Below are 14,065 nucleotides of genomic sequence, written 5' to 3'. Positions count from 1 at the left end.
CTTACTACTTTTATTTTTTTTACAAAGTCATTTACTTTTTTAAACATTATTTTCTGCTGCCATCTTCTGCGCGCAATAACCTTTTTATTCTTCCGTCCACATAGTTATGCGAGAACTCATTTCTTGCGGGACGTCCTGTAGTTTGCATTAGTCCCATCTTGGAATACATATGACTTTTTGATCACTTTTTATTGCTTGACAGAATGACCAAAAAAGCGCATTTCTGGCGTTCTTAATTTTTTTTCCGGACGACGCTCACCGTGCGGGGTAAATAATGCGTTACTTTGATAGATCTGACTTTTACGGACACAGCCATACTAAACATGTATTTTTGTTTTATGATTTTGATTCTATTATTTAGTCTAACCAATGACCTGTAAAAACACAGTTCATTACTTACAACTTACTGGTGAATGATCCGCAGTGTTTACGGTAGGTGGAAACATACCCTATATGTTACATAAACCTACCCTAAGGGCTCCCACCCACTAGCGTTTTTTTACTGCGAAATTCGCAGCGTTTTTTTTTTTTCTGCAGGGGTCTTTGGGCTATGGGAGTTGTAAAGCTAAAATCGCGATTGCGCAAAATCGCGATTTCGCGATCGCGATTTTAGCTTTACAAGTCCCATAGACCCCCTGTAGAAAAAAAAAACGTGCGAATTTCGCAGTGAAAAAAAACGCTAGTGGGTGGGAGCCCTTAGGCTGGGTTCACACGGGGCGTATTCCCGCTGGAAATACCGCGGTTTGGCCGCAGCAAAAACCGCGAGATTTCCGCCGCGGAAAAACCCGCAACGGCTTTGAAGCGGCCCGGGCGCTCGCTCTTCCGCTGTGGCCGGCGCTCCCATAGAGGAGAGAGCGGCCGCGGCGGAAATAAAAGATAAATAGACATGCTGCATATTCTGAAACCGCGGCTGCGGTGGCCACAGCCACGGTTCCAGCCTGACTTACCACAGCGGATTGGCCATCCCGTGTGGACGAGATTTCTGAGAAATCTCGTCCACATGGCTGGCTAATCCCGAGATTAGCGGCCGCAGGCGGATTTGCCGCGGCAAATCCGCCCTGTGTGAACCCAGCCTTACAGTGTTCAGTCAGCACGCGGTGTGTAACAGCGATTGCAAAATAGTTGCACCATCACTTTTGAATTTATGAATTCTCGCTTGTTCTGCAGTTGGTGAAAGTGTTTACACATTCGATCTATCGAGCGGCTATTCGGACTACATTTGTAGACCCGCCATCTCACACTGGCACCACAGGCCATAAGGCCCCACAATTTTCCGAGCCTCATATTGCCTGGAACTAGGGACCCCTCCCTCCGCACTTATGTCCCATTTAGACAGTCATCTCAACGACAACACGAGCGCCAACGTCACCGCCAAGTTGTTAGCGCTTGCACAGAGCGTTTAGACAATCCAATCACCGTTGTTGCGGTTACACTCAGCAAGAAGTCAGCGATGATGTAAACAAGTAGAACATGATGGCTGTGTATTTATACAATTATCGCGTACATTTGTTCTTTTGAACACATTTTGAGTGATAATGGTCCCGTATAAATGGCGCACCCCACAGCTGCGTGGTCAGACCCGCTTTCCTGGTCACTTATTGCAGCCAAGGAATGACAATTTTCTATGATTTTTTCCAATTCAGCACGGTACGAGGATTTCTCTCCTCTAGCATACACAATACACCTTTAGCGCTTTTTTGCCAGAAACAAGGACATTCCTCAGCCGTATGACGTGGCCAGCTTTCTGGGACCGATACAAATGTCGGCCACAAAATAAATAGACTTGCGACTTTATCGCAATCCTTTTTGACCCGCAACATCACTTTTTCCAGCGTGCAGTAGCGGTTCTACACAAGGAACACAACCATCTTGCCTTTTCGTTGTGCCTCTCCACTCCGATTCTTTACATGGTCATTGTGTGAATAAGTTGGGACACAACTTCTGCTATGTCAGGGAGCATCTGTGAAAGCCAATTCTGTAGGGCATATAAGAGACATCATAAAATTGTCACATCCCTTAGCTCAGTGAACGGATTTAGTATTTATCTCTCTGCTCAGACTGTCTTGTGTTTTAAGTCCCAAATTTCTGTGTAAACATTGATTTAGATCAAGAGGGTTGTCCCCCTTCCCTCTGCAGGTTATAATTATGTGCCATCCAAACTAGTTTCATTCATTAGCCTGACGATATCCTAAAAGCTCGCTATAACATCATGTATTTTTGTTAGCCATTAAAAGGTATCATATCTACAAGATTACTCGGTTTCTCTTGCTGGGAACAATCACGCTTTACTCTACTCGCTAACACTGTACCAAACCTTTTTTTTCATTAGGGCGCGTTCACACGGGAGACAAAATCGTGTGATTTTCTCACAATGCGACAGTGCTACACATTGCATTTATGTGAAGCCCATGCTTTCCAATGGGTTCCTTCACATTAGCGATGTTTTGTAGGCTGCTACATTGCAAGAAGAAAAGTTGTGGCATGCTGAATATTACCGCAATTTGGGATATTTTGTAGCCCATGTTTCCTTCCTTTGTGTTGCATTGCATAAAAGTTGCGGTTTTCATGCAGTGCAACTTTTACAGTAGGAAATCCTACTGTTTGTCCCTAAAATAAGCCCTGATTACATTAAAAAAAAACCCAAAAAAACCAATACGTTACCTAACAGGTGCTGTCCCCTCCGCCTCACTTCTCCTTCAGCAGTTCCTCTGCACTTGCTTGTAGTCTTCAGCCAGCGCTTCCTGGTCTGGGGGTTCAAAAATCCTAATTGGTTCCTCAAGTGCTGCAGTGATTTGCTGAGCAGCGGCGCTTGAGAACCAATCACAGCCAGTCAATGAGATGGCTGTGATTGGTTCATCAAGCGCTGCAGTGATTGGCTGAGCCGCAAAGCTCAAGATTTTCATCTTCCATTTAGTATGAATATATTGGGCTATTGATATCCAGAATCCGTTTGTTTGTGCGTCTGACCACACGTAGTGTACGAATCCTGTGGGAACTAGGCCACCATTGGATCAGCAGTGTTCATGGCCCCTCTAGAATTCAAGTACTTCTGTATGTGTATGCGTCTGCGAAGACATCTGCTAATATAACAGCGAGTTTATGTTCTTGCTGGGAAGAGGTTATTGCAAACATACCTACACTCCCGCTCCATCGGTAGTGTGAGCCGGCTGTGACTGACAACCAGCCGCCTGCTGTTAGCTGCTTGCATATCAAACCATTCCAGGGAGCTTGGACTGCGTGAAAAACTTGCGTACTTTATTAAAAATTGTGCTTAATACATCATGGCTCACAGAGTACAAGTTTCAACCTTAATACAGGTCTTGATCACCTCCTTCCCATAATGCAATGCGTGTCTTTAAAACGCATAACCAATCTAACTACACCTGATGTTTAACCCCGTATACATTGGACTACTATGTCAGTTGATGCTAGTCAAAAGGCTCCCTACTTTGTCTGCATCTGACACGTATACATATATGTTCCATCAAACTACGTAAAAAGTTCCTATTAGAAGGACAAGCTGATTTATTTGGACTTCTACAGATTCATATGAAGTCATTGCATGTAGATCATGCAACTTACTACTTTAATTTTTAGAATGTTCTATAGCTTTAACCATATGCAATGCATGTATCTGTCTGTCCACTCTTAGGCCTCATGTCCACGGGCTTTAAATCCGCAGCGTTTCTCCTGCACGCGGATCCACGCTCCATAGAGATGCATTGGACACCCGCAGGTAGTTAAATACCTGCAGATGTCATTTTTCCTGTCAGGCGCGGATCCGGTGGCGGGAAAAAAAAAAAAAGGACATGCTCCATCTTCTATTGAAGCCTATGGAAGCCGTCCGGATCTGCGGAACACCCGTACCAGAATTAAACTCACCTGCTCCGGACGATGCGGTTCTTCCCTTCTTCACGGCCGGATCTTCTTTCTTCTGCCCAGCGGATGTGCCCGGTACATGTGCGCGGCACGCTGCCGGCGTGCCGGGCATATCCGCCGGGCCGAAGAAAGAAGATCCGGCCGAGAAGAAAGGAAGATCCGGCATCGTCCGGAGCAGGTGAGTTTATTCTTATACTTAGGCCTCATGTCCGCGGGGCAGGAGGGACCCGCTACGGATTCTACATGAAGAATCCACGGCGGGTCTGATTTTCCCCATGGACATGAGGCCTTACTCTATGTTCATCAATATTGGGAAAAACTGCAAGCCCATTTATTACACGCACACACGGACATGCAATTCTCTGATGTTGGGTGTATAACACAACGTTTTACCACTGTGTGAGGTGGCATATGGTAGCGATTTTGCACTGCGCATGACAGCATATCTTCCCGTTTGTTTTTTTAAAATTTCCCGCTCTGTTACTTAGCAATATTTCATATAAACGCCGCATACACGCAACTTAATTGCATATGTACACCATTTTATATGCACCCATAGAGAATAGAGAATAGGGTTCCATAACAAACTGTAAAATAGAGCATGCTGCATTCTTTTTTACGTGCGTATTATAGGTGTATTTCAGGTGGGCTCCATGCTGATGAAACATTAACACTTTGTGTGATGAACAGTCTGCTTTTGGAGGCCGTCCCCACTTTTTTTCTTCTCCCAGTGGCATAGAAACATGTGTAAAAAACGCAGTATTACACATACAAGTGCGTATATACTGCATTTTGTTTGTTTTTTTTTTCTTTACACACCCTATTGATTTCAATGAGCGATTTATGGCGTGAAAGGCACATTAAAATGTGTACAATTTGCGCTTGTATAATATGAGCCGCAAAAAAACGCTAGTGTCAGCGGCCCCATTCAAAAAAACGGAGGTTTACTGCTGCGTACTAGAAGCGCGCAAAATACGCTGAAAAAAATAAAACGCTTGTATGAGTGTTGCCTTTAGAAGTTTGACACTAACTCAACGGGTCTGAGAACTGTGCTTCAGGTGGGCCACTCACGGCTGTCCCCGCCTGCGGCATCACAAGTGACAGCTCCTCTCCCGTTTTGTGTATAGGAAAAGAGATCTCAGCGCTGATGACGCAGCCACCTGTGGACCCGACAGCTGACCCCCAAGCCAAACTTCTGGCAAAGTATAAAACAAACATGGACCGAATGGGCATATCTGTCCTGGGTTCATGCTAGCCATGGTTTGAGCAGCATGAACCTGGCGACTGGTTCACCTGAACCTAGCTGGTAAGTGAGGACATCTGTCTGTAAATCCCCCACATTTTGCTCCTGCTCTGATCTACCCCCATCACTTAGCACATGTACCAGGCGACAGCTCCCGTGGGAGTTATAATGGCAGCCAAGCTGGTAGCATTAACCCAACAGACGGATTGGACATTTTAGGGTGGAAAGCAGTTTAACATAAAAAAGGATCCAATGTCTTTGTATAATAATCTTTATTAATATTATTTAAAAGATACAAGAGATTCCTAAAGAAGCTAATAGTAATATACATCATACAAACAGGAACAGAACTCAGGAAATACAGATTATTGTGCTCTGGCGTCCCGGTAGAATAGCCACGTTGCCTAACAAGATTACATTTTGGCTAACTTGAGAGAGAGAAAAAAAACAGACATTTGGTAAGTAAATCAGCTTGTAGGATCGTTGCCAAAGCTCTATGGTTCTTGAACAATGCGGCTCCATCTATATGCATTGTACAATATACATTGAACTATTTAGGATGTTACATATGGATTTTCTACTGTTCAAGAAGTCACAGGCATTAATACTGCACAAAGGAGGGTTGATTTGGCCAAAATGTAGTCAAAGACTATTCGTTGCCCATGGCCAACGGAGACGACCAGACTTATCCAATGTGCAACACTGTAGAGCATAAAGTAGCCACCGCATCCAAAGTACACACTTTAAAATGCCACCCATTACCAAGGATACTACAGTATATAGTATGTGCCACCATATAACAAAAATAGCTAAAATTCACATCCACCAACTCGTAAGGAAACCATACAAACTGGAATTGGAACATCCTATACCTTGAAAACAATGGCTTTTCACATTTGTAGAAAAAAAAAAAAATACATCCTTGAGTCAAGCGGTACCAACCAAGTAAGGAAATTCCAGCTGAAGTTTGGTTAAAATGGGATCAACTTGCCTACGTGGTACATACTTCAAAAGTTATCCTGCTGGAGATCAACGTATATGAAAAGCGCAAATGCTTTGCCCCTCCCCAACATCTCAAAAGGGAAGAATTGAAACATATGGTTATTTACCTGAAATAGTTCTATCCAGAAAAGTACACTTACTAATACATGTCCTGCAATGGGCAATCGATGCAGAAAATGGATGATGGCTGATTGGTTAATACTTTGTAACCATGCATTATGTTTATGTTTAATTCCAGAACATACGGCAGCAGAATGGTTTTGGATGTCAAAGAGCAAATCCAGAAGGTACAAAAGATCAGATGTGCATCAGTTCATGGCTAGCCTATCCCTATGCAGGGTTAAAGGGGCCGTTTCACCACTTAAAATAGCTTCACACCCACTCTGTTCTTCCTGGTTGCAGCTGAGCAGGACATGTGACTACTGCAGCCAATCACTGGCTAGAGAAAGTCACAGAGAAAGTCGCTGTGGTCAGTGATTGGCTGCAGCAGTCACATTTCCTGGTGAGCAATTTTAAGTGGTAGAAAAAACCCTTTAAGCAGGGAAGGTACTGCAAGATTGAGAAAAAAAAAAAAAGTTCCTTGGAATATAATGGAGCCCATACACTCTACATTCCAGCCACGGGTAACGCAGGTGTTCTATAGCCAGTTGTCATGCTGCACCTATAATTGCCATTGTTTCAAAGGGGCAGCCCAGCAATTAGCGGTAAAACACATGCACTGTGGAGACACACGCTAGAAGTGATCTCTGTGGCCTAAGAAGGACCAAAACACTGGATAACCCCTGTTAAGCAATGAGGCAGTCAGGTAATGCCTGAGCACTAGAGATGAGCGAGTATACTCGCTAAAGGCAATTGCTCGAGTGAGCATTGCCTTTAGCGAGTACCTGCCCGCTCAAGACGAAAGGTTCGGGTGCCGGCGGCGGGCAGGGAGCTGCGGGGGGAGAGCGGGGCGGAACGGAGGGGAGATCTCTCTCTCCCTCTCACCCCCCCCCCCCTCTTGCTGACTGCCTCTACTCACCGCTCCCCCGCGCCGGCACCCGAACCTTTCGTCTCGAGCGGGCAGGTACTCGATAAAGGCAATGCTCGCTCGAGCAATTGGCTTTAGCGAGTATACTCGCTCATCTCTACTGAGCACCAGCTAGCCAAAGAGGTCTTCCACCCTATGTAGACGTCAGTTGAGCTGTCTGTGGAACAAACAACTTTCTGATCCTCTTAATTAGACACTTAATTATCAAGGCTCTGTATAGATCTCTAAGGACCCAACTTGTGTAACCCGCCAATATTGCAGTCATATAATGTAACCAATTTCCACATTATTAAAAGGAATCTGTCAGCTACTTTTTAGCCCATAAAACTAGCTTATAGAGCTTAAAGTAGTCCGGGGATGTAAGTCTTAGATTCACCTTCCCTGTTGTTCCCCCTATATCAGCACTCATACACCCCTGCTGCAGTCCATTGAGCAGCGCACCAAATAGTCCTCCCATTCTACTCACAATATGGGATGACTACTTAGCATGTCGCTCAATTCATTGCAACCATGTGATTACTTATTTCATGGAAGTATGCCTACACCAAAGAGGAACTTTATATTTAATATGCATTAAAAACACCAACGTAATGTGTAGTTTAAAGAAACCAAAAAGGCATAAATATTTGCAGAAACGCTTGAAAGTAAAAGTGTGTAGGGCCAGGACTAAATGTCACTACCCAGAATTGTTGTAGGATATATTATCCCCATTGCAAGTCCCTTATGTCCTAGTATTCATGTGCCAGATAACATCCAAATAGTAGTGATGACAGACATACTGCTGTAATATTTCCATGACTGTACCAGAGTCTAAAATGCAACCTAAGCAGGGCAGGCTGACCAGTCGTGTATTCAGAATAGGGCTCCAAGTATTAGGGGAGCCCACAGCACCACACCTAGAAACTGTAATACAGTATATCTCTAGCTATAATGGTTCATTTATTATACTGGTCTCCTCATATGTGTAAGAGACCTAATGGGTCCAGATACAACCGCAACTTCTGCACCCACTATAGTTACTCCACCGGTGGTGCTCAAAAATCACTTGCTTTTTATCAAGAGTGAAAGACGACTTGTCATGTCCTCCGACCAGCAGGACACACTGCATACTATTGCACTTGCATCCCTGCTGATCCTTACAGTGTTACAGAGTCTATATTTTGGCTTACCCCCCTCCCCTTCAGTTCACCTGGAATGGCTCCAGTTGCCTTTGTATCTCCATACTAGTCCATTGTTAAGCGGGCAGTCCCTAATGTATGCGGTGAGCTCTAAAGCAAGAATAAAGACATATGGGGGAATCATCATGGACATTGCTGTGACAGGTCCTGGTGTCAAACGTACATAACAGCCATGGACACTGGGCGGTATGAGTCTACCCTGTTTACAATGGACTAGTATTGGGCTCCGGAGCCTTTGCAGTGAAATTGAGGGGCAGACTGTCCTAAAACCTAAATAAAAGACACCAGAGGGACCAACAGGTACGCAGCTCTGGCCTGCTGGTTAGAGATTATGACAGGTCATCTTTAAAAGGGGTATTCCGAGAATTTACTATTGAGAACTTCCCCTCAGGATAGGTCCATTAATAGTTGATCGGCAGGGGTCTGCCACTTGGAATTCCTGCTGATCAGCTGATTCTTCAACTTGCTGTCAGTGGAGCGGAGCCAGACGTCCGCATTGATGATCAGAAAGTGTAATAGAAATGCTTCAATCCCACTGTAATCAATGCAAGTGATGCTTCCATTACACTTCTTGCTCTTGGCTGCGGTCTAGTGTAGTAGAAGGCATTGCTCCCATTCATTTCCATGGGAATGAAGCCTTCTATTACACTTCCAGTTCTGACCACTGATGCAATCGTCCTGCTCTACTGCAATAACAGCAGCTGAAGGATCAGCTTAGAATCAAATCAGCTGACCCTGACCAATCAACTATTGAGGACTTACACTGAAGATAGGTCAGTAATAGTAAATACCTGCATACCCCTTTAAATGATAAAATTCTGGCTGCCTAAAGCCAACAAGGTGAACTCAATGCGGATACATTTATATTGCCCTCATTGAATTCAAGGAGATCTGTATAAATCTAGGCATTGCAGAAAAATGACTTAAAATGACCATCCGTTGAATAAAAAAAAAATAAAAAAAGATGTCCGCATCGGCGTCTCTGACGATCTGATGTACACTGTGCATTAGTTAATAATTGGTCTAAGACATACCGTAACACCTATTTTAACCACTGGCCTATTTTAACCACTTTTATTACTGGCCAATCAGAGCAGCATGTAGTGTCTTAGACTACCGATACATACTAATACACAGTGTGCATCAGCTAGTCAGAAGCAGTTCGGCCATCTTTGTTGGTCCAGGACTGGAGGGTCACTTTAAGGCGTTCTCCTGCCAAAATCATTTAGCACTCTTCAACAAGATAGGTGATCAAACATCTGACCGCTGGAACCCCAGCGCACCTGATGATTGGAGTGTCGGTGTGCATGCGCGATCACTGCTCCTTTCACTTCTGTGGGACTTCTTGAGATAGGTAAGCACAATGCACTTACCTATCTCTATAGACCATGAATGGAGCAGTGGTCATTGCCAGTCCATTCACCTATTTGGCATCCACCATAACAGCAGCTATGTCTTGGAACTAGTAAAACATAATGCACTTTTAATTAAAAAAAAGAAAAATACTACTTCTATACAGTAAGGCCTCATTCCAACACACATGACACAGTGTGTCCGATGCTAAAGGATTCCGCAGGGATCACTGATCTATAGGGAAGCCATCCACGCTCAGGTCTGTGAAAGTAGAGGGCAACTGGTGCAGAAATCACCGCTACAATGTAACACACCTGTCCACGCGGGCGGACCGGTCACTAGGAATTCGATGCCGCAGTGTAAACATTTATACATATGTATGGATCACGTATAGCTGCACAGTAACCATGGCACAGATGGACGATAAAAGGGAAAACAACTGTTTAAAACATAGCAAGCTGGAAGCATTTAACGGAACGATGGACAGATGCTGGAACATGTTAACAGCGGAGATATTGAGAGCTTCAAAAGCTAGCAGCACAACAAAACTAAGTTGCATATTATGTAGTGCAATGGTATTCAGCTCATGTACAACTGCCTCCTGTCAGACAGCATCCCTCCCCAATATGAATATGGATATTAAGCCTTCACGTTGGTCTAGGCTTTCCGCCAACTTATTAAAATACAGATCCTGGTATGCTCGAGCCTTCAACAGCTAGCATACACCAACCTGCAATCCCACACTGAGGATTTAATAGGACGCCCACCCCTAGCTTGTCGGTTGCCCCACGCACCTATGCCACACCTTTAAAAACAAACTTCCAGGTACCCGCACCTAGAAACTGTGGTGGACTCTAACTCTGTAGCGGCATGAGTGCAAGCGAGTATTGCCCCTGTTGTATTAGTCAGGGGGGAGATATGATGAAGAACACGCCACACACTAGGGAGGACATTCACTTTCCTACGTTCAGGGCTGAAGGCTCCTTCAGTGTACAGTTCTGAGATAAATCCAGCCGTTTAGTGGTTAAAAATAAGAGAATATTCAGAATCTTTAGCTGAAAAATCACATGATATGACGGACAGTAGACAATTCTATGCAAAGGTGTGTTCTGGATAGCTGACTTTTATGGCTCCCCAGTAGCAAGCCCGAACAAGACAAACTAAGCCTAAAAGGTAAGCAACGGCCCAGGAGACGTAGGTTGCGTGGAAGCGTCTGGCGAAATCTTGCGTGCCAACCTGAGAAGAAACGGAAAAAAAGTTTAGTTACCATGATTGGTCTGCATTATACATGTACTTTACAGCCTCCTGTACCTACCTACAAATATACAAAGTCAAACACATGCCTTGCACGACTTACAGCATCTTGTGCCAATTCGGATTTACATCTGGTGCTATAGTCCAGAGCTGTATTCAGAATTCTGCTGGTTGTCACTGGAGACAGTCAGAAAGCTGCTTCTCTGACAGGCTCCATGTTGTCAGACATGTCCCTAACGGCTCATCTAGGGGTCCTTTTAGACGAGGCGATTATCATATGAACGAGCGCATGAAGTCATCGCCAGCTCATTCGCACCCGTGCGGCCTGGTTGGACAAGCTGATACATCGTTACCTCATTCAAACGAGAATCGTTCAGCCTTTCACATTTGCAGTATAAGGCCACTCTTGCACACAGTGAGGCTTCTCAGACGAGCGTTAGAACGCTGTCTGCTCTATTTGCTGTTGAAAATACCGTTTGTTAAAACACTGTTTTAAAGAGTTTTCAGACACCAAGTCAAATGAGAAGGACTGAACGATTGCGATTGAATTTTGTTATTTGTATAGCGCCAACTTATTCCACAGCGCTTTTGAGTTTGTTTTTTTTTTGTTTTTTTTAATTTATTACCCCCCGCCAAGCTGGGTTCTCATTTTACTCATCTCGGAAGGATGGAAGGCTGAGTCAACCTTGACCCGGCTACCTGAACCAAGCGGAGATTGAACCTGCAACCTTCAGGTCATGAGCGAGAGCTTAGGGCTGCATTTCTGCTGCCTTAGCACTCTGCACCACACGGGGCAGATTTGTGTTTAATCCTTTTATTAATTTTAAAGTTATACCATAACAAAATACAAAACTCCCATGTAATAATTAGTTAACTGTAGCAGTGTCGCTGAAGGACCAGCTATTTATACTAGGATAGGATTGCTAATGTTGTTAAACCAACATTGAGGGAAAGGTATCGTAAATAAAGATAAAGAAAGAAAGAACAGGGGATAGGGAAATAAGGAGGAGACAAAGAGGGACAGAGTAGGGGATAGAAAATGAAAGAGAACTGATAAGAAGAGAGGGAGATGGGAAGAAACAGACCTATACATAGGGTGGAAGAAGAAACGAAAGAATGGGATATGGGAACGGGATGGGGATGCTGGCCTCATCCAATCACTCCAATAGATTCATGAACTCCAGTGTATGCTGGAAGTCGATCCATGGCCTCCATGAGTCTACACCTCCACTGGAGTCAAGGGCTGCTCCTGCCACCAATTCTTCCATATGCATTAAATAGTTCAGCTCTTGAATAAAACTATTACGGAAGCACACGGGGCAGATTTAAATCTAACGAAAAGGCCGCTTTCACACGGCCATGAAAATCGCACAAGAATTGTGTGTTGCGAGACGCACAATATGAATCCCATATGCATGAGCGATTTTTCCCTCGCATTGCGTAGTGGACAAAAAAAAAACCTGTAGCACATTCTATCTTTGCGCGTTCCTCGGAACGCATTTCTCATTGTTTTCAATGGGACAGGAACACACATTGCACGGCGTGCACGCGGGTGTGATGCGAGGCTGCCCAACAAAACAATGGGAAACACTTTCAGCCGTGCCAGAGGATCGCAGATGTACTGAAGCGATGGGAGGCGTTTTTGACACAAACACGCCTCGAATCCGTGGGGACGTCGTACGTTTACAAGCACAATATCAGGCGGGGTTTCACAGCCCGATATCGCGCTCGGTCGTCTGTAGAAAGCCTAAGCGAACGAGCCAATGATGATTTTTATGCCTGCATACAATGGACGAGAAAAAAATTGTACGATTATAATCGTTCGGTCCTTGGCTTGCGATTCAACCAAACGATTATCGTTAACCTTTCCTCGTTTGACGATAATTGTTCCATCTAAAAGCACCTTAAGCTCCTAAAACATGGTAAGAGATTTTTATCGGATAACACTACAAATTCAAATCTCCAAAACGAGCTCTGTGTAAACATTGAGCCAGCAAGGAATGAAGGGAGAGTTCAGCTCTGAGGTCTTCAGGGTTGTGAATTCAGCTCTGAACTGTTAAAGCTTAAGCTCATCATGCAATGTATTTACAAAGTTACTCAACTTATTTTAAAGTAGTTATACGTAAACTGTAAAACCATCTTCAAATGTGAAGGAGTGATTGCAACCAGTACGACAGGGGCTACGAGCAGCTAAGCTTTAAAAGGGGTTGTCCCAAGATTTAAAGGGATTTTCCAGGACTCCAATACTGATCTATCCTTAGGATAGAGTGAGGGAGGTGCCACTCGGGACTTCTGCCAATCAGCCGTTTGAGAAGCCAGTGACAAGTTCAATAGTCATGTGGTTCCGACTTAATCCAATTCCAGTGAAAGGGACTGCAATGCTATACCAGGCATCACCACTACGAAACGTACAGTGCTGTGCCTGGTATGAAGGGAAGAGGTGGCAACTAATCAGATATTGATGACCTAGCCCAAGAATAGGTCATTAATATTGGAGTCTCAGAATACCTCTTTAAAAACTTATTCCCTGTATTTGATTGGTGGGGGTCTGCTACCAACAGGGGTCTAGTGTCCCCCTGTACAATAGAACCATCAGCCAAGCATGCATGCAGCCGCACTATTCATCACTATGGGACTACCGGAGATAGCAAGCACTGTACTCTGCTTCTCTTCAGCAGTCTTATGTCTACCGGAATGCAGCAGAACGGACGGGGAGCGGTGTCCCCCCCCCCCCCCCCACCACCACCTTCCCTGCCTCCATTCACAGTAAGCAGACAGTTGTTCAGAAGTTCAACAATTCTCGTTTAGTCGCTTCATGCATTTACACAGGATGATAACCGTTCAGATTCTTGAGAGCTTGGACAATTCTGAACGATAATCGTGAAAGGGCCATTACTGTTTAAAGCCAGTTTCAGCCTCAACATTTCTTCATTCAGTTGTTTAGATGTGAATGACTTACCGTTAAGCCAACTCCTATAAAAATGCATATGATTCCCATGGTAATGTAAGCACAGCAGCGTCTACGTGGCAGCGCACTTCCTACAGATGATCTACAATAAAAGATACATAATTTAGGTAACTATTAGGCCGTAGTGCAATGCAAGGAATGGCGAAGATAGGGAAGAGCAA

General features: G+C 44.4%; 1 protein-coding gene across 1 annotated transcript in view; it reads right to left on the bottom strand.

Moving 5' to 3' along the window:
- Positions 1 to 7,119: 7,119 nt before the first annotated feature.
- The window catches only part of PIP4P2 (phosphatidylinositol-4,5-bisphosphate 4-phosphatase 2), a 50,267-nt gene continuing 43,321 nt past the window's right edge, over positions 7,120 to 14,065 (bottom strand). The window contains exons 6-7 of the mRNA XM_066578428.1: positions 13,896 to 13,986; positions 7,120 to 10,918 (exon numbers count right to left, since the gene is read on the bottom strand). Coding sequence (XP_066434525.1) covers positions 10,775 to 10,918; positions 13,896 to 13,986 — 235 coding nt within the window. The 3' untranslated portion in view covers positions 7,120 to 10,774. The remainder of the gene's footprint in view (positions 10,919 to 13,895; positions 13,987 to 14,065) is intronic.

The sequence above is a fragment of the Eleutherodactylus coqui genome, chromosome 9, assembly GCF_035609145.1.
Source record: "Eleutherodactylus coqui strain aEleCoq1 chromosome 9, aEleCoq1.hap1, whole genome shotgun sequence".
NCBI lineage: Eukaryota > Metazoa > Chordata > Amphibia > Anura > Eleutherodactylidae > Eleutherodactylus > Eleutherodactylus coqui.
The sequence above is the reverse complement of the archived record's forward strand: the minus strand, read 5'-3'. Positions and strand labels throughout refer to the sequence as shown.